This window comes from Ambystoma mexicanum, chromosome 8 (assembly GCF_040938575.1).
Source record: "Ambystoma mexicanum isolate Mex_15411 chromosome 8, UKY_AmexF1_1, whole genome shotgun sequence".
Taxonomy (NCBI): domain Eukaryota; kingdom Metazoa; phylum Chordata; class Amphibia; order Caudata; family Ambystomatidae; genus Ambystoma; species Ambystoma mexicanum.
In genome coordinates this window covers 146,571,722-146,591,163 of record NC_090929.1, presented here as the reverse complement: position 1 = coordinate 146,591,163, position 19,442 = coordinate 146,571,722, and the positions used below count along the sequence as shown (strand labels likewise).

At 44.4% G+C, this 19,442-nt stretch overlaps 1 protein-coding gene across 8 annotated transcripts in view; it reads left to right on the top strand.

Annotated features, from left to right (window-relative positions):
- The window catches only part of DAB2IP (DAB2 interacting protein), a 1,964,804-nt gene that overhangs the window by 1,877,918 nt on the left and 67,444 nt on the right, over nucleotides 1-19,442 (top strand). For 7 of the 8 annotated variants that reach the window (XM_069609510.1, XM_069609509.1, XM_069609506.1 and 4 more), the window contains one exon: nucleotides 1,377-1,529. The exons of the other annotated variant lie outside the window; for it this stretch is intronic. In XM_069609510.1, coding sequence (XP_069465611.1) covers nucleotides 1,377-1,529 — 153 coding nt within the window. The remainder of the gene's footprint in view (nucleotides 1-1,376; nucleotides 1,530-19,442) is intronic. 8 annotated transcript variants of the gene reach the window in all.

Below are 19,442 nucleotides of genomic sequence, written 5' to 3'. Positions count from 1 at the left end.
ACATTATTCTATTGGCTGGCTTTGAATCATTGTAATTAAGGGGTGCACTTTCCCAGTGGCCGTTTGTGTAATCTAGCTTCTGTGCATGCACGGATTCTGCAGTAAAATCTCAGGGCAGCATGGTGGCTTTGCCATTATAAACGTATATGATCTAGCTCAAGTTACCATTAGTGAGATGTTCCTATTTATGTCACTCCCCATACCTTGAACTCTGGTTGGTGATAGTGAGCTGTGGAAGGGCTCACCAGTTTTGGAATATTTTTCATTGTGGGTTTGCCGACATCACTGAGTTAAGCTACACACTATGGTTCTTAAATCAAAGCACCCTGACTACCTTGCTCCTTTGCTCAAACATTGTCATTATTTCCATTTAAGATGTCGTGATAAAAGGAGTTTGTATTTTGACTCTGTTATAGATTGACAGTCTGCACATAGCCCTGCTATGATATGGGCATAATGGGCTTCGAGTCAATGGCATAAGAAGTCTTTGTAGATACACCCATGGTCAATGCAGACATTTCTATCTTTGACAACAGCAAGCGGCAATTTCAAACCCAAGAATGATCGCACGATTATGTACAACATTGGAAACTACAAGAAATATCAAACTTCTAAACTACTGTTACATGTAATTAACATGCTTGCTTCCGTTGCACACACAGAAAAGAAGACGATGTGCAGTCAGTTCCAAAACCCCCTTGAGTTATTCATGGAACTACTGTAGGCGTTTGGTTTCTCAATGTTGCTTATATTGACATCATTTTTGCCAGTCATTTTGCAATACATTTCCGAAAAGATCCCACCTGTTGTATTGGCCTGTCCGCTCCTGCAAAAGAGAACTGTAAACAAATCATTGCCACTTCCTGATACAGGACCACCCAGTGCTTTAATCTATGCTTAATGCTTTCCCATCGCTTGCCATTGAAGCTGCTATCTTTATTCACCATGCTTAAGTTTCGGGGTCTAATGGGAGAGAGTGTCAATTTGTGGGTCCCTTATAAACCACTTCTCTTCATGTACCTTGGGGTGACTTTGATTGTGGTCCACTTGAGATTAAAACCAGCACCTAAATACCACAGTGCAGAACGAAAGCTTGCAACCTCATGCATGCAGCTGGTTTACTTGACATATGATGGATGCACCATCCGTAGGCCCAGAATCCCGGTATCTCTCTTTCTCGTATTTAAGACGTGCTGAAAGAACAGTAGAAACCATACTGGGGTTGGGGTGGGTGGCTTGTAAGAATGATCATTGCAGCCAGTATCATGTTCATTTTTTTGTTGCAGCTTTTCGTTCAGTTTTCAATTTCATTTTTTTTGTTTCTTTTTTTGTTTCTTTTTTTGTTTTTTTTGTTCTGGTTGTACGTTTCATTTTAGGCCCCCTCTCCTGTGAATCCCAATGCCCTGGACCGCACCGCTGCGTGGCTCTTGAATATGAACATGCACATTTTAGAAGATGAAATCATTGACCCAGAACCCAGGCACAGGGATAAGTTCAGGAATAAGGAGGAGCTCAGCCCTGCGGACAAGGTAACATTGGATTGGATCTTCTGCCGGGGTCCGTCTGTGCCCTGCCTCGTGTGGGTAATGCCGGCTATAGGCTCAAAATGCTTTTCCATCCCTGTCCCGGGTGCAAACAAAATCAATGGGTGCTCCTGTTAGCAGGTGTTGTTCTCGTATGGGGTTCATGTGAATTTTAACGGTGTGAATGTAGTTCAATTAAATGATGCTGGGTTGAGGTCACATATGGGCAGCGCAGTTGCAATGTTTCCTACTTTGACCAGTCTGTTTCCTTGAGCATTGCTTTGAAGTATGTAGGCATTCTGTTCAGCATGATAATGTTCATAATTGCAGACAAGGGTATATGTTTGTTCCTTCCTGTAACATATGTTTTGTTTTTACTTCTAATGATTTCTGTTCACCGGAAACTGCACTGAGAAAACCAATGGAAACCAAACACAGTTCTAGTTGGTGTGGACTGAGTCTGGTGTGCACTTGTATAAGTGGTGGAACATGCTCTAACCCTGTGCCAAAGCATTAAGTTTTGCAATCCCAGGACAAAATAGATTGGGAACATTGTGTGACTGCTTTGAAGCTATTGTTATCAAATTAGAATGATCTCCATCTGTCTTGAAGCTCATCTTCCATTTTCGGATTGAAATACTGCAATCTGCTGTTGGTATAATATCACACATTTACAAAACTAAATCCTTGAGAAAATGACTTCTAGTGAGATATCAAAACATAATATTCTATGATTCGGCCAAGATAAAGGTCAAAATGGTCTGGCTTCTTTGTCAAAGCTGTTTGATACCATCCATTTGAAAATTGCATGACAGAAGGTTCTGTGCTCTGGGACTCTTTGAAAACAACCTTCCCGTGGCAAATGGGGCACAATTTGGAGTTGAACCACTCCTGACTTCTTTGAAATGTGCCCTAGAGCTCAGTGGGTGGAGTCCAAGATGGTGAAAACCAGAAATAACTAAGTGTTCTACTTCGGTTTATAATCCCCATTCATCTGTAGAAAAACATGAAAGTATGAGATCTTAAGCTTGGTTGGGTTGGCCGCCTTCAACTTAAATTGCCACTCTGCCAATGGCATCATGAAAGAGTGAGGAATTAGAACAATGTTGGATCCCAAGTAATTTAGTGATGAATTTGTGTTTTACGGACTGACATGTTTATTTACCTGTTTCGCGCTTTGCCAGTGCTTCTTCAGGGCTCAATAATTGAACTGCCTTGCTTTTATTATTAAACTATATGTGGCTAATTAGAGGAATACGTTTCTCAGATGTCCACTGTAAGAGGGTTGAAACTAAACCAAGTGAGATTGTGTCTCAAATGTCCAATTTTGAGGATATTAGGGTCCTGATGCTTCATAAGGGAATTGCTTGATCTATATAGCGTTCCGTCCCTGGCAATGCCTTTGGAAAGATGTTTCCAATCATTGCCATCTAAATGTCACCCCCCTCCGATGCCCCCGCTGCTTTTCATTGAGTATTCCTTCTATTAATCTTCTAATTCAAATACAAATCATAAACTCATTTGCCGATCATCTTGAGAAGGCTTCCCTCCAGCTGATCCTACCTCGGAACACTCTTCATGGAATTTGGATTGTATCCACCAAACATTTTTAGAATCTAAGAAAAACTGAATAAATAATTGCTCTAAAGGTTAGCAGTTTGTCAATGCAGGAGAAGTGCAAATGCTACATTTGTAATGCAAGTTCCAATCCATGCTTCCTAATTGTACCTGCTAATTCGCTATGAGCAATCCACGGTTTTTAGGTTTTTATTTTTAAAATTGGCACTGATTAATCAAATGGATTAAAAGAAGCTTCATTCTTTTGAATTTTTAATTTGACAAAAACCTTTGCCATTTGCAAGAGGGTTAACTTTTGCTTACATCTGACTCAACTGAGCCCCTTCAATTATTCCGCCCAATGTATAGTCTTGGCTGAACCATCAATTGACAACTGTTGTTATGGCACATGGATAATTGTCACACACGTGCTGTGTAGCCGTCTGCGTGCAAAGTAGTGTGCTGCAAAAGCAGACAGGCTGCACAGAATGCTGTGGCGTGCATGCGGCTCAAGGCAGGCATGGGAAGGCTTGGACCTTGCAGCATGAAGAGTTGAGGAGTGTTGCAGCTCTGAAGGCAATTTGTATGTTTCCCAACCCAGCTTCCCCATATGTGGCCAATGATATGTGTATACAGTCATATGATGGTGGTACCTGGGCACTTCCTGGCCGTCCCTGGCAAAAGGTTAACACTTGGCGTGGTCCTGCACTATCCCTATCGTGTTGTACATCTGTTATGATTTAAAATAAACTTGGAAAGTGCTCTGTTACATTACATTTAGTGAATGTCAATGAGTTGCATTTCACCCTAAAGCACTTCACCGTCTCCCATCCACAATGTCCAGGTGGTAAGATTGTTCTTTCTTTATTATTGCCATATCAGTCCTGGGCATGAATATTTATTTATATATATTTATATATATATATATATATATATATATTATTCACAGAAAAAACTTTGTTAAAGGGATGTTATGGTTTCAAGTAAAATCGAAAAACCCCAGAAATTCACCAGAAAATCATTTTCCAAGATGGCCACCATAGAAAGGGAAGGCGGATGTTCCATACAGGGCCCTTCTTCACTTTGCATTGCAGCCTGCAAAAAGCAAAAATTAAACCCTGTGACCATATTGCCATGAGCACATTTTTCTTCCCTTTGCAAATGTATCCTAATGTGCAATAACTGTACCACAAACCCAGTCCCAGGCGGACATGGCAACTTTAATCCTATGTTTTGTCCCTTCTGGTAATGGCCAATAGCCACATTGTCCGGATCATGACCTTATACCATAACCCCGACATTCTGCCCACTGCCCATGGCTACAGCCGATCCCTCAGTCACAGAAGCTGTACCGCTATTTTTTTTAAGTACATGACAGCACTTGTCAAATACGAAAACAGTGCCACATCTCCAACACCATGCTTTTCGGTCGTTGCCAATCAGCCTTAAGCACATTTACTGTAAATCCATCCAGTTCTTTTTTTTCAAAACTGTCAAAAGAATACACAAATGATTTGTGATATTACCTGAGCACAAAATACCAACAAACTTTGTTAACTCATTCGTAATCACGTCAGAAGTATTCCAACCATCAGCATTAACCCTCACATTCCCACACATTATTTCATAAGTTTCACAAGTGGAACGGTCAGAAGATATTGTTATCCCGAGGGTTCAACCATGTATCTTTTTACAAAGGTTGATCTATCGCAAACATTTTCAGTGTACCTTACCTCTTTTTCCTCTTTTAGAAACCTACGAAATCTGACAGCAGAGCATGTCCATCTTGTGCTAATCTTGTCCATTGCTGCATCTGGCTAAGATAAGTCGCCCTGACGTCACTAAATCATATGGGCCGCCCTAACCCTCACATAACCAACCCTAGTGATATTCAACACCTTTCTCGATGACGTTCTTCTCCAGCGTAGCCAAATGCGCCCATAAGCACCTATGTGCCGTGATGCAGAACCTGAAAATGAACACACATTGACGTACAACATAGCACATCACAATTTGAAATAATAAACCGTTTTTTTAAAGAAAACAGTAACACTTTACAAAATTGTTTCTACGATCGTGATGGAAAATATGAATCGTGCGGCACACGTTGTTCTTTTCCCATACACAAAGTATTCGTTTTCGAGAAAGGAACTGCTTCGGGCGCCAGTGAATTGCAGGGCGTAGACATGAACTTGGGCCTAGACCACCATAAAAGATGTTATGTTACTCCTAAGCACCAGTGCAGCGTAAGGACACATGGGGCCTGCGCGATCGTCCCACAAAATAGTCACGGTGATGCAGGCGTCACGAGTATGTGCATCCAAAAAAGCCATCACTTGGCAACTGGAATCCATGGCAATCGCAGTAAGGCAGCAAGTAACTGTTTGGAAAACATAACGGAAAATATGTGTCAATACCCACCCTTTATTACAATACATCTATTGGTTTCTTAATTCGGCATACAGTTTAAACTAACGATTACTACACACAGCAAATAATTTCATTAAAAAAAAAATAACGTGTAAACTGATACACACATCGATGTGGTCATACATGACATTTTAAAGACATATTAGTGTTGAACATGGGTGAATCTAGTGATAGTCTGCAAACGGCCAGATTGTGCACTCCCCATAACTACAAAAAAATGACAACTACACAAAAAAATAGTACTTCAGTTACATTGCCAAAATTAAGGTTCAGGTAATAAAAAATTAAATCTCGTTCCGGTGTAGAGTCGTCAAAAAAAACTTACATGATATTGACCGTCTCTATTTTCTTCATGAAACTCTGACAACAATGTGCTTCCACCAAAGAATCTTCATGAACTGATATTACATGTGTCTTACAAACGTTTGGTATGCATAACCTTATCAATTTGTCCTTATTGCAAACTTCCACTCCATGCATTCTTACTGAATATTGCTTTTCGCTCAAGGTCAAAAAACAATTGACCGTTATGGGTTCAGTCCCATGCGTGGGCCTCCCGAGCTTGCAACCAAAGAAGCAAAGCTAGTGACCTTCACGCAGAATCCAAATACGTTCTCACTTTGCAACAACATTGCTCAACGCATTCATGAGAACTGGTACTCCCATACACTTGCAGACCCGCTGTTTCCATCAAACACTGCATGTGGCTGCCTCAGATTTCAAACTCTAGGGCGCCAGTTTGACTGCAATGTTATTTTAAATACATTGTAACACAGACACAGTAATACTTTGCCTGTACTTTACAGACATTATATCTGCAACAACTTCAAATGTACCGTATGCCTTTCGTGACAAAAAAGCACAATTTTTTTTCTTCCTGCTGCCACATCCCATCTCAGCCTCATCAACCCTCACCTTCCGAGACAGTATTTGCTAAGTTTAACAAGTGCAATGTTTAGGTTTTTAATATGTTTTAGCGGCGATGTCCTCAGACACCAAAACACGGATGAAAGATGGCGAGCGCATCGGAACAATCTGATGCACTTCACACTCTTCACCGTCCAATTAGTGAATGCGTCACATGTCCGCGGACATGACGCTGCCGATTAGCCAATCGTTTTCTTGTCCGCAGAGCGAACAGGGAAGTGTGACCATGGAGCGGACATAGATATCACTAATTGTTTTAGACATACTTTTTGGTTGTTTTAAAAAAAAAACACTGGACGGATTGTGACCAAATTTACAAAAGCACGCTTTTGGGACCAAGCTCCTGCTCCTGCCACAAATTTGGTGAAAATCCGTCCAGCAATTTGGGCTGTAGGCGTGTGCAAAGTTTTTCCCCTATTCAGTCTATGGAAAAAAAAGACGTTTTTGGACTCCCCCCATAACTCCCCCTTCCTTCCCCCCTGGACCAAACATCACCAAACTTTGCAAATACATTCAGAGTGGCCCATATACTTGCAAAGTTTGGTGAGGATTCATCCAGGAGGAGCGGAGTTATAAGCCACCCAAAAAGTGCTCTTCCTATGGAAACAGCAACTTAACCATAACTACACAGCCACTACGGTATTTTCTGAAATGTGCAGTCTTGGTTAACTGCAATTGAACAAACCAGACAAGCTCCTAATACTAATAGATAGCAAAGGGAAAGTTAAGGGTTGGTGGTAAAGGTGTGCACTGAGGCCGCTAGGTGTGATACGTGTTGCAAGAAATAAATAAATAAAAGAGGCTTTACACCAATGCATTGCAATTGTTTCACTAGTGCAAAAACGGGAACAGTGCTAACATGCAAAGTTTAAGTGCATTTTGCACTGGTGCAAAAGTCGCACTTTGCCAGCACAGTGTTTTGGTAATACAGGCCCATGACTGAAAGCATTGTGTCCCAGTGACATGGAGCCCGATGGTTGGCCCGGAAAGTGGTGGGGGATATATTTCTTGTTTTTAAAACAATCAGGACTAGTATGCAATTAAAGAAAAAGACAGGGCTGCAATGGGAAGGCAGACCTGACGAGCAGTGCTATTGGCAATACAAATTGCTTTTGGTGGATGGCTGTGCAGCCGTATCATTCTTAAACAGCAATACTGGCAAGTGCTGTTTTTAAAAATGTTGAAGGATGACATAACAGTGGAACATCACGCACTGGGTGTTTTTTTCTTAAGTTTGAATGTAGCATAACTTCGGTCATATTTATTTTGAACAAATTGTAGGCATGATTTACAGGACTGAAGTAATGCGTTTTGCATCATGGCACCCAATATTGAATAGAAAAGGTTGATTTTAAATGCCAAAATTTAAGGCATACTCTTTTAGATGAAAACTTAGTTTGACTCTCAACCCACATTTTGTACAATCCCTTTGCCGTTTGGAGCTGAAGAGCTGCATTTATCAGATATCTTTTTCTAAGATGTCTTTCGATGTCCAATTTATTAAAATAGATTTCTTGGCCGAAAATAGAAAACATACTCTGCTTTCTTGTAGGGAGACAGAATTGCCCATTGATCCGCCTGAAATCCGATAAGTATCGCCATTGGCCAGAAGTGAATATTCACCTGAAGGATCCAGCAAATCCTTTAATGCTTTCTAGCAGAAATCCTGAGTAATTGGGTATCCCAAGGTAATAGTGACGTGACCGCCTCCCTTTTAGCATGCTGGAGGAGATACTAGTCATGGTGTGGGGACTGGTATGTTGATACATGGAGAATTTGCTTGTTGTGGGCCTTGTGCAGCACAGGACTCTTGGATGTATGTGATTTCTTCGAAAATATTTCACCTAATGGAGATTTGACCGAATCCATTTCACTAAAAAACGAAATCTACTTTTTACTTTTTCTACTTTTTTTCATAATGCGGGGGGAGACCCCCTACAAGCCCTCCTCACTCCTCCATAGCCTAACTTATACCCCACGCCCCATCTATTATGCGTTACACATATACAATTTACCCTACCATTTTCAGTGAAATACATTTGGTGAAATCTCATTGATTGAAATGGTATTTGAAGAAATCTATGGTAACGGGACTCTTAGCATGGATTTTCAGATATCACAACTTCACAACAGGATTGCCAGGCATATTTGTGTATGAATTGCCATCCGTTAAGGCTTGACGTCGGCTCATGTAAGAAATAGTTTGTGATTTTCCTTTAACACTCGTATCGCTCTTGTTTTCAAAAGACCGTCCTAGAAGCAAAGCCATATGTTCTTCAGAGAAACATCGATTTTAGTCCTCAAGGACATCCTGGAGCTGCAAATCTCTTATTTTATGCAACCAGTGGTACCATTTGGCAAAAGCCATAGAAGTAGCACAAGTGATGTCATATGTCGATTTACCCCGCCAATGACATCAGATAATCTTTCATCCTAATGACAGACCAGTATTTTTTTAAACAAACTTTTCTGCAAATCTCTGTAGCACATTTTTGTTTGCTTAGGTATTTTATACAATCCATATAAACTCCAGGGTTCCTTGGCCCTACACTTTGCAAATCAAAGCGGTCAAGAAGACATCAAAAAGGGTAGAGCCAAAGTTCTGATTTGTCCAGTAAGTCATGTGATCAGTGGCTTGCCAGAGCTCCAGAGGCATAGAATTCCAGATCTTGGGAGCCAGTACTGGTAACGGGTAACACCCCCTTCCCCAACATTCTATTCTTAAAGATGGTACTTAGTCTTTTTACAGAATACAAAGCAGAGTGGTACATTTCACTGAGGTACATAACACTGAAAAACACTGAAAAGATTAATTGTATATATATGGGATAGTGGAGTAATGGGTTAAGATGAGTCAGGATGGCGTTGGGGTGGCATTATAAGGATAGCAAAATGGTGGGGCCACCCTCAAATTAAAAAATCTTAATAAATGTGGTGTTTCCTGCCACGATAAAATTTACCACTCTGGAATTTGGGTTGTAAAATCACCTTAAAGATTTGTACCTGGAGAAGTCTTAAAAAAAGTAGTGTAGTGGGAGCATAATCGCAGGACTTAGCTAGCAGAAAGGTAGTCTCAAGACCATCACAGGCACGATGAGTAACACACAATGATGTATATTTGATGTCCCGAGAAATAGGAAGCTAAGGCGGTTGGTCCAGGATTGAGCAGACTGCTCAGTAAGACACATTCTTGTCAGCAGTCATGGTGCCGCTTTCTGAAGTGTATGAATGCACTTAACAAGGAAGACGGGGGTGTTTGTTGAGCATACGCCGAAACATTAAGGGTAAGGAGACATTTTGCAAAGTTCATTGGCAATGCAAGAAGCTATGGCAAATGATAGCATCCACCTGAGGCTGGAGCACGGGATCAGCCAAAAACAAGGATTCTTCACAGTGTCAATGGGGAGAGCACTGGGGCCCTAATTATGGCCTACAGTGAGAAGACCATGTGTTCCATTTTATTGGAGTTAAACGTAAGCCAGTGAACCGCATAGCAATCCAGTCCTCTACCGTGGTTTGCCGAGACAGGCTCCAACCCACCATATGGAGGAGGATGTGGTTATCATCGGCCTAAGAACATGATAGAAGGCCGGATGATTGGTTGATGCTGGGCAGCGGGTGGATGTCAAAGTTAGAGGACCCGAGACAATGAGGGGGCCCCGGGATGCCACAAGAAAGAGAGAGAGTTACAGAGTAGAAATGGGGCATAACCATGATCTGAAAACTTTTAGACATCAAGAAACTGGACCATGCCCGGGCAGTAATCCGACACCATCACAATCACCAATGTACACAAGCAAGCAAAGCACACAGACGTGATTCTAATGAATAGTTATGGCGGTGGCCCAAAGGTCAGGGTTGCACATCAGCCCAAAGGGGTTATTTCTTACTAGCAGCAACGAAAGGGCACCTCTGCCCAAAACCCATGCATGGATGCTCAGCACATGTATGAAGTAAGAGAACTCGGATACGGTATTCCAGAGAGGGGGTAGGAACATGAAGAAGAGCTGTCAGGTAAACATGGGGTCACCTGTCTTTATTTTCTTTTGAGCGAGGTGCTGGGGGGGGGGGGTCTTGCTCAATCACTCGGGAAGAGGTAACAGCCAGTTGGTTGCACAGTTCTCCTGAGCATCAAGTAGTTCATGTGTGTGTCGTATGTTTAGAACGTGTGGAGCACAGCATTTACCAAACAGCTGAGGCCCATAGTTTATAGTTGATGGCATAAGTCTTAATCAAATGGCCACAATCCATGCAGGCACGCAGGGTTGTGTGATGTCTGAGCACACAGAACCGGAAATGTGGACAACGTCTCTTCTTTTTAACGTGTTAGAGGATGCATTACTTTTTTGACTGTGAGGCAAAATATATTCTGAATGTGACTCTTGAGTATTCAACTGAATTGGGGTGTGTGTGTGTGTGGCCCATCCAAGGACTCCATAGCAAATAAATCAGAAATGCGATGGACGTTAAATAGTAACACTAGCCAAGCCATGTAGTGGTTCATGGTATAACTCCCATTAGTACCCGGCACGCGCGGCGCAATGGGAATACAGCTTGGTGATTGTCTCATTTGTGAGCCATACCACATGGTATTCCCCTTTATGCCGTGCGTGCCGGCTACTCTCTTCGCGGCGATGGGCGTGGCATCCCCTCAGCCAGTGAGGAGGCTCGAAACGGGGCAATCCCCACTCCAAGTCTCCCGATGGCTGTAGGCTTCCCTCGTCCCCCGCCGGGGGCTCGGGTAAGACATTTTTTTCCCCTTTCCTCCTCCCACCTCCCACCCCACCCCACTTACCTTCTATCTCGCAGTCTCCGGCGGGGGACGATGGAAACCTCCAGCCATGGGGAGGCTCGGAGCGGGGATTGCCCCATTTCGAGCCTCCTCATTGGCTGAGGGGATGCCACGCCCATCGCCGGGAAGAGAGTAGCCGGCACGCACTGCGTAAAAGGGATGCCCGCTCCAAGCCTCCATACGGCTGGAGGCTTCCATCGTCCACCAGCGGAGACCGCGGTAGGTTTTTTTTTTTTTTTTCTTCCCCACGCCACTTACCTTCTTTTTTCTTCTTTTCTTGGGAGCGGACGCGCTGGGAACAGAGTGTTCCCAGCGCGCTCGCTCCCGATGGCCCCATGGAAAGGGAAAACGGACTATGGTTTCCCTTTCCCGGCGGCCATTTTTTGCCGTTTTTTTAAATTATTTTTTTTCTGTTCCAAAACGTGTTTCGGAACAGAAAAAAAAGCAATTAGTACCCCGGTCTAATGGGCCGGGGTACTAATGGCAATAAACCCCTCGACTGCGGGCCAATACCGCCCACGGTAATGCCCCCGGGGGTTCGTTAAGACCCTCGCTACGCTCGGGCCTGTAACTACGGCCTCAGGGGCATTACCTGGGACGGTATTGGCCTGCAGTCTCGTGGCTTATTGCCACAGTAACATAACATAATGCCAGGTATTTATATAGTACCTATACCTCTTAGAGGTGGCTTCAAAGCACTGAAAGTCAATTTCAATAGCAAATGATTGGGCGTGAGACAGGGACACTGTTCTCTTGTGGCAAGCTAAGTTACAACTAAAATGCAACATAATGGTAACGTTGTGAGAAGATAGAAGGGGTTTGCGGCATAGCTGTTAGTGCACATCCTGGCACATGCCCACTGGCCATGGCCTCTATGCTGTTGGGGTTGAGACCACTTTTGGTCAAGGGATAGACCTAATATTCTATGGCATGTGTAGCTGTTTCATTTCCTTACTTTTGATTTTTTCAATGGCGAACAAACCCCGCTAGTACTTCACATGGCTTGCACCGTGACAAACCAGGCCAGCTTTCACCTACGTTTTCCTTACATTTCACAGTAAAAACCACTGGGCACAGCTCAGAGAACCATCACGAGGGTACTGCTGTGAACTGAACAGTTGCCCTCTGAGAGTGTTGCAGTCGCCATCCTGCCATGCATTACTTTCATATCCTTCCTGCCAGGTTAATTCTCTCTCATTGGAAGGGACTTCTATATATGAAGGCTGTTGCCCTTTATTTAGCATTTCATTCTATGGGCCTCTCCTTGGCCTTAGTGTGAAATCTCACGGAATTGCCCCATTACGCCCCATCACACACGAGCCCCCCATCATGCTCCCGTGCAGACACCCTGAGTGACGGTCTACACCTGTTCCTCTTGCCTTTTGTGCCCACTGCATTCACATTGCGTACAGTCCACTCCGGGCTCTGTCACCTCTGGCAGCTGGCTGTGAAATACCAGGTTCACCATCTTGTATCTGGCAGGTTACAGTGACCGCTAGTAGACAATGAAGCCTTCATACTTCAAGGGTAGGCTGGAGTACAACTCAAGTCCATCATGCAACCGCTCACTGACTACGTGACGCACTTCTAGAACTGGAAACTGCCCTCATGGGTCACACGCTTGCTCTCAGCGACATTGTGTGTGAGCCCATTTCCTGATCCGCTGTATCTTTTTCTGCCACGGCACGACGCTCATTCAAACCATCACAAACTCCATACCTTCCATTCATCCCCCTCTGGACATTACAAATCACTCATCATTTTCCATTGCGGGTCCAACACTTTATCTCATATTTTCTTTTCCACTTTTCAAAAACTAAGATCTGGAGATCCCAGGTGGGGCAAAATTTGCCACTTCTCGGACTAGCCTCTGTGCTGTGACTGCTATGAAGACTGGAGGAGTAGAACATAATTCTTATCATAACCAGCATATATAAGTTAGGAATAGTGTGACAGGAACACCCCAGTGAACACCTTCTGGGACTTCTGAAGTAAACAACTTGCAATACCTTGCACATACAGCTAGATGCTTTAATATGCATAGCATGTGGCTCTAAACAGGCGCACGCAGCAGAAAGAATATTACTGTATAAGTAATGTTTTTCATTCTCACCCTAAGCAATCTTTTAAGGGGTTCAAGGGATTAAAACCTGTCAGTCATGTTGTAAACAAGAGGAAATATCCTTCCCTGCTCCAACAATGACAACCAAGCAAGGTTTAGGCCTGTCATGATAGTTTGGAAATGATGGCCCAACATTCAACATACTAGTAACACTCGCAACTGTGCCAACCAATACATTGTCTGTAGTCTATCGATTAGCCACTCACTAGAATGGGCTGGTGAGAAAGTATCCTTCCAGTGCTGATGTCACTGCCTTGGTGGCTTTTTAAAGCCAGGGCAGAATGTAAGAAGCCTTGTCTAGTGCATAGCGTTTATTATGAAACCGGACCTATGTTCATTAGTGACAAATATAAATGGCACAACCCTCCTGGTGCCCTTCGTTCTGCCCCTACTGGGCAACTTTGCATTTCTCCTTTCATAAAGCAAAGGTCAGGTGGCAGCAGGGGGAGTTGCTAGGTCTGGAAAAGACCCGGGGCTAAGTTGATGTCGGAACTGTTGGGACTGGGGGCTAGCTAGTCTTTTGGCTGTAGCTCCTGAAATTCTATCAGGGGCTACAACCAAAAGATCAGGTGCTATAGCCCCCTTACCTCCCCACCCCCCCAGCAACGCCCCTGGGTGGCAGAACCTTTCTGGGTCTATGAGCAAAGGTATGAAACTCTCTTCGCTTTGAAAATAGGAAGGTTCAACCTTTTTAAATACATCCTTGTTCTAAACCTTGACTAGTGTGCTGCTTCATCTTGTATGTACGGAGCCAGGAGTCCACTATAGAGATTCCCACAGTAAAGGCCAGATAACATAACCTAATTTTCTCAATGGCCCTAACGTCTCCCATGAAACATGCGGTGGCCATTATCTCCCCGCCCCCCCACATCTGGAAAGACATGTGTGATAGCTGGGGCTGGCGCTCAGCTGGAGAACGGTGAGCTACTCCTAAGCCGCTACTAGAGTAATGCCTCACTGCTGCTCGTCGTTCTTTGCTGGAGACCATTGCCTGTCGGTTAGCCGTACTAGACTTCTCACATTGCAGTAAAATCATAGACATGGCCTTTGTCAAAGGAGTGTGGACCAAAACATTTCAAGTCTGTGTTTGGGCAACATTAAATTGACGTTGGAAATGACCAAGACTCCAGGAGACGAGGTATCTCGTCCTTGGGATTACCTCCCCAGTGCCAAGGACGAGATAGCTCGTCCTTGGCACTTAAGGGGTTAATGAAGGAGAAAATGTTAGAAGGCTTTGCATGGTGAAATACTGAAATCACCAAAAAGGCCTTGAATCTATTTTGTAATGAAATCCAAAGTTAAAAAGTGTCATACTCAATAAACATATGCTACCTTTAAAGGGCAGGGGAGCAACACACACAGCGCAAGTGTCCTGAAAAGGGCTTTGTCAAGAGCCTGGAAGTGGTTGATTGGGAAATCTTGGCCGGGATGGAAATGAAGTTGCAGCTAATGTGTAGCGATACCAGACACAGGAACTCTAGGTGGCGCAGAGGAAGTATAACCGATTGCTCTCTGACCATTAAAGTGAACAGGATGAAAATAAAAGAGAATTGCTTTGATACAGAAAGTACGAAACTAAATGAAACCGAGATTGTGTGATTTCGCACTCGGCAGTTGCCTTCAGCGGAAAGTCTGTCGACTGTCGATTGCTCATGGAGAAACTATTGATTTGTGCGCATAGGCTGAGGTGATGATGCGAAAGTAGAAACAGAGAAAAACATGTTTACTTGCTTGTGCTTCCTTGGAAGATTAAGGCCGACCTTCACTTACCAGGCAAGTGTAAAGGCACTGAAATGGTTACGAGGCCATCGGAAAGAGAACATCTCTGGTAGTGAGCCGTAGAAAGTAACTGGCGTCCAGTACTCGCAAGACTCTGAGTGGTAAAATGCCACATTTTCCAAAACTAGGTCCCAAAGTTGAATGGACAAAGACCAGTTTGTTTACCTCCACATTGGACATTTTGAGTGTTGTGAAAAAATATGAATTCTAATTTTAGGCAGGTTACTGGCAAAACGGCCTTACCATTTTCACCGCCTGATACCCCGGTATTACCGGGATATTACGGACGGAGGAGAGGCCGCTAAGTTCCCATTCCATGGTCCATGGATTGATTTCCAGAATTAGGGCCACCGGTAGTATCAGTGCCGATAATACCGGCATTTGTTTGCTGTTAGGGGCATGAACTCTCGACAGGTCAGACCTGCTGGTACATCACTGCCCCACCAGCAAACCTGTGTTTCCACGGTCTGCAAAAATGCTGGTATTGGAATTACCTGCATTTTTCCCCGACCGGAGAACTTATAATGATTCTTTTGTTTGTGTCATATTAATAGGTCACCTATTGGGATTTATTGAATGACAATGTTACTAGCTCCACCACCTTTGTCTAAGTAGAGAAAAGTTAATTGGATAGATCTCTACCTTTGCGGGAGTGGTTTTGGCAACATTTCTTTGAGCTCTGCCAGATTTTGCTTGGTCCCAGCTAAGGGTGCGTACATTCTGTTGATTGAACTCTCCAATTGCACGTGAGCATCTCGGAGAGTCTCCAGGCATATCCAGATGTGCTCCAGTTTTAGGCTTTGAGGCTAAAGTAACAGTCCCAAAGCTGAGATGCTCCCCGGCATCTCCACATGGGATCCAATGCAAACCTTTGCAAATCAGGCCTAAAGTGCTTTACATGCCTAGTCCAGCCAAGCCTCGGATGTGTTCCTACCCTTGCCTAGTCATTGGCAAGCAGACATCCACTTGGTACCGAGATGCTTGACAATCGCCCCTTGATAGTGTCTGCCCATGTCTGACACCTGCGCATGGTGACTGTCTAAACGGCTGTTCTTTGATGCTGTCATTTGGCTGGTCACCTGAGACTAAGTTACCACTTCACAATGCAATGCACGAAGTACACTTTAATTAATCTATAATTGATATGTAACAAGTCTGCCCACAATCAGACCCCACACTTTGCATTTGCCTATATTCATTTGCTAGTGATAATTGCTTCTTGGTAAGAAATGGCATGCAGTGTGAGGTGTGGATAATGGATGGGTGCGAGTGACTTTTTATTCCCAACTAGTAGCCTGCAGCTTGACATTTTTACCCCTTATAATGGCAATTATTTACTATTTGTGTGTACTGTGCACATCAGCAAAGGTTCTCGGATTATTTCACACATAATCAGTGTTGGGGATTCCCAGTTGGATGTGTCTTCAACAAACTGTTGAGACTCCAATGCGCCCCTATGCCTGCGTCTCTTGATAGAGTCCCACCTTGCCTTCAGGTATCACCATTCATTATGGAGAGGCCCGGCCGCCTGCTTCCCTGCAGGATAGCTCAGCGGCAACGTGCTCGCCTTGGAAGCAAGACAACACGAAGCCACACAGGTTCGATCCCCGGGTCCGCGCTTAGAAACCTCTGGGTATTTAGGCGTGTTATACATACACAACTAAGACAAAAAACTATTACGCAACAAAAACATTTTTTTGTAACAGCGCCTCGATGCCCGCGGGCTGTGTGAGCTCTTTAAAAATGCAAAAATAAAATAAAAATAAATTAAGAATTCCACAGGCAGATACATCCAGGTGTTCACCCCAACCTGGATGACCCTCTGCTTCGCTTCCAGGGTCACTTTGCTGTACCCTGCACAGAGACGTGAAGTGTTGCCACTCACTCCTTCCACCTGCCGATTGCTGACCTTCTGTGTTGCTCTGATGCATAAGCTCCATGTACCATACAGCGGGTGTCACCCGCAAGCCTCACAGTGGAGGACAGTAGAGGATATAACAGACACACTGAAAGCACAGTCTCAATGGTGTGTAGTAGACCCAACCAAAGTGGTCCCAGGAGGATAGCTCATCGGCAGCGTGCTCGACTTGGAAACAAGACGACACGGAGCAACACATGTTCGATCCCTGGGTCCGCGCTTAGAAACCTCTGGGTATTAAGCGCGTTATAAACAACCTATCATATCATATAACCAACTGGGATTCCCTCCTTAACACTGGCAACTCGCTCATTGTGTATAGAAGGCACAGCCAGCGGCCATGTGTACATTGCACACTATTCAGAAAATATTTGCTCATTTTTAAACCTTTATGACGCTTTTGTTGCATATGAATTATTTATTGAATAATTCATTGCTTGTGCATTATATTATAAAGTGGTGCCAAGACACCCTAGAGATTGCCCTGTGTTCCATTATGCACCCCATCACTCTGAGCCACAACTGTGCAATCCTTGGAACCATGTGGCACAAACATACGATGGCAAAGCAGCGGTGGTCGTCGTGGGCGGGAGCAGTTGGGTGCAGTACTCCCCTACCTTTTTTACTGTTCCTTTACTTCCGCAAAGAAACCATTGCAGAATCTTTTCATTTTAAAATAAAAGTTTAAACAGAAGTTGAAACTTGCACTTGAGTGCAATGCACTGAACGTTCCCTTAAACAGCAGGCGCGTCTGTTTGAGGGTTTGTATTGTGCGTGGCAATGGGGTTTGTGGGGAGCAGGGGCAGGCCAGTAGGGAGCATAGTTCCACTACTTCTTTTCGTACAAAGCAGGCCAGCACTTCTGCGTCCTGCCTTGCAGCGAGGTGTCAGTCGAAAGCGGGGGTTCATGGGCTGCACTCTGCGTCCATCCAAGGTGCCTAGCATCAGCAAAGCCTGGGATACGATTTACTCCTTGAATTCCACCCCCGTCCCCAAACGAGAGCTGCTTCCATTGCGTTTGCCGAGTAGCAAGGGAGAGCCGGCCGCCTGCGGCCCAGACGTAGTAGCCAATCCCCCTGCACATGCGCTCTCAAAGGAAGAGGATGGGCACTCTCTTTGCCACTTCTACCTAACAGCATTTTTGCATTCACTGTCACATGAAACTATGCTCATTGTTTTCAAGGAAAGCACCGACAGTGTCTAAAAACCAGTGCACATCACTATTAACCCCTTGATTCATCTTAGTGTGTTTCACAGACTCATTACAATACATAGACATAATTCACAAAGGCCGCACGGCACACATGCACGCCAGCATGCCCGCCGGCATGCGCCAAGCAAGGCAGGATGTTATCGGTCAGTCCTGTTCTTTTCTTTTGATTGGAATAGGGCATGTTCAATGACTCCTATACGATCGACTCCTAGACCCTCATTACAAGTTTCCCGGTATCTTGCCGAAACTGCCCTACCGTTACCGGCGCCTGATATCCCAGTATTACCAGGGTAGTCCAGGTCCCGGCAACAGTGGGAAATGGGGATTGCCGGAATTAGCGGCACCAGTATTAACAGTGCCCGCAATTCCTCCATTTGTTTGCTAGTGGGGGATGGATTTACCTCAACATGTTAGCTGGAGGTAAAACATTCACCCCACCGGCAAACTTGCTTTTCCCCGGAGTGTAAAAAATACCTCATGGTGAGTTAACACCTACACAAAAGCAAGCACCGATATCCATGGTCTTGGGAGGATCGCTCAGCAGCAACATGCTCGCCTTGGAAGGAAGACGGCACGAAGCAACACAGATTGGATCCCCGGGTCCGCGCTTAGAAACCTCTGGATATTAAACGCATTATAAATAACCTATCATATCATACCTTTACGCCAACATGGCCCATTCCATTCAGGACATGCTGATCCAGATCTGTTATTTTCTTTGCATTCTCGAATTTTTAATCCTAGGTATAGCAGATGTGACATCACACGACCCTTGGATGGCATCGTTTAAAGTCATATCTCCTGATCTTTGACCCCGATGACAGACTATGGCATTTGTTTAGTGCCACCTGGTGCCATGAGCATTGCACACTGTCTGAACATGGCACCACCCATTGTCAGCAAAGCCCGCTACGAGTTTGCAAAGGCATCAGGCAGACGTGCCACGGCACGGAAGATTAAGCATTTGGCATTCAGCGTGATTGTGTCTCCTCTTCACACACAGCAGGGGAGGATATATCTGTCCAGGGGCGGGTGGGGGTAAGGTATTCTTTGCGTAAACCGATTTCAGCGATCCGGGCCCACCGCAGCGCCGAGAAGTGAAATATAAGGATATCGCTTGCATCCCTGAACTGATGTGTTGTCAAGACCCCCACATCACTTGGAGCCAGTGGGCTATTTCAT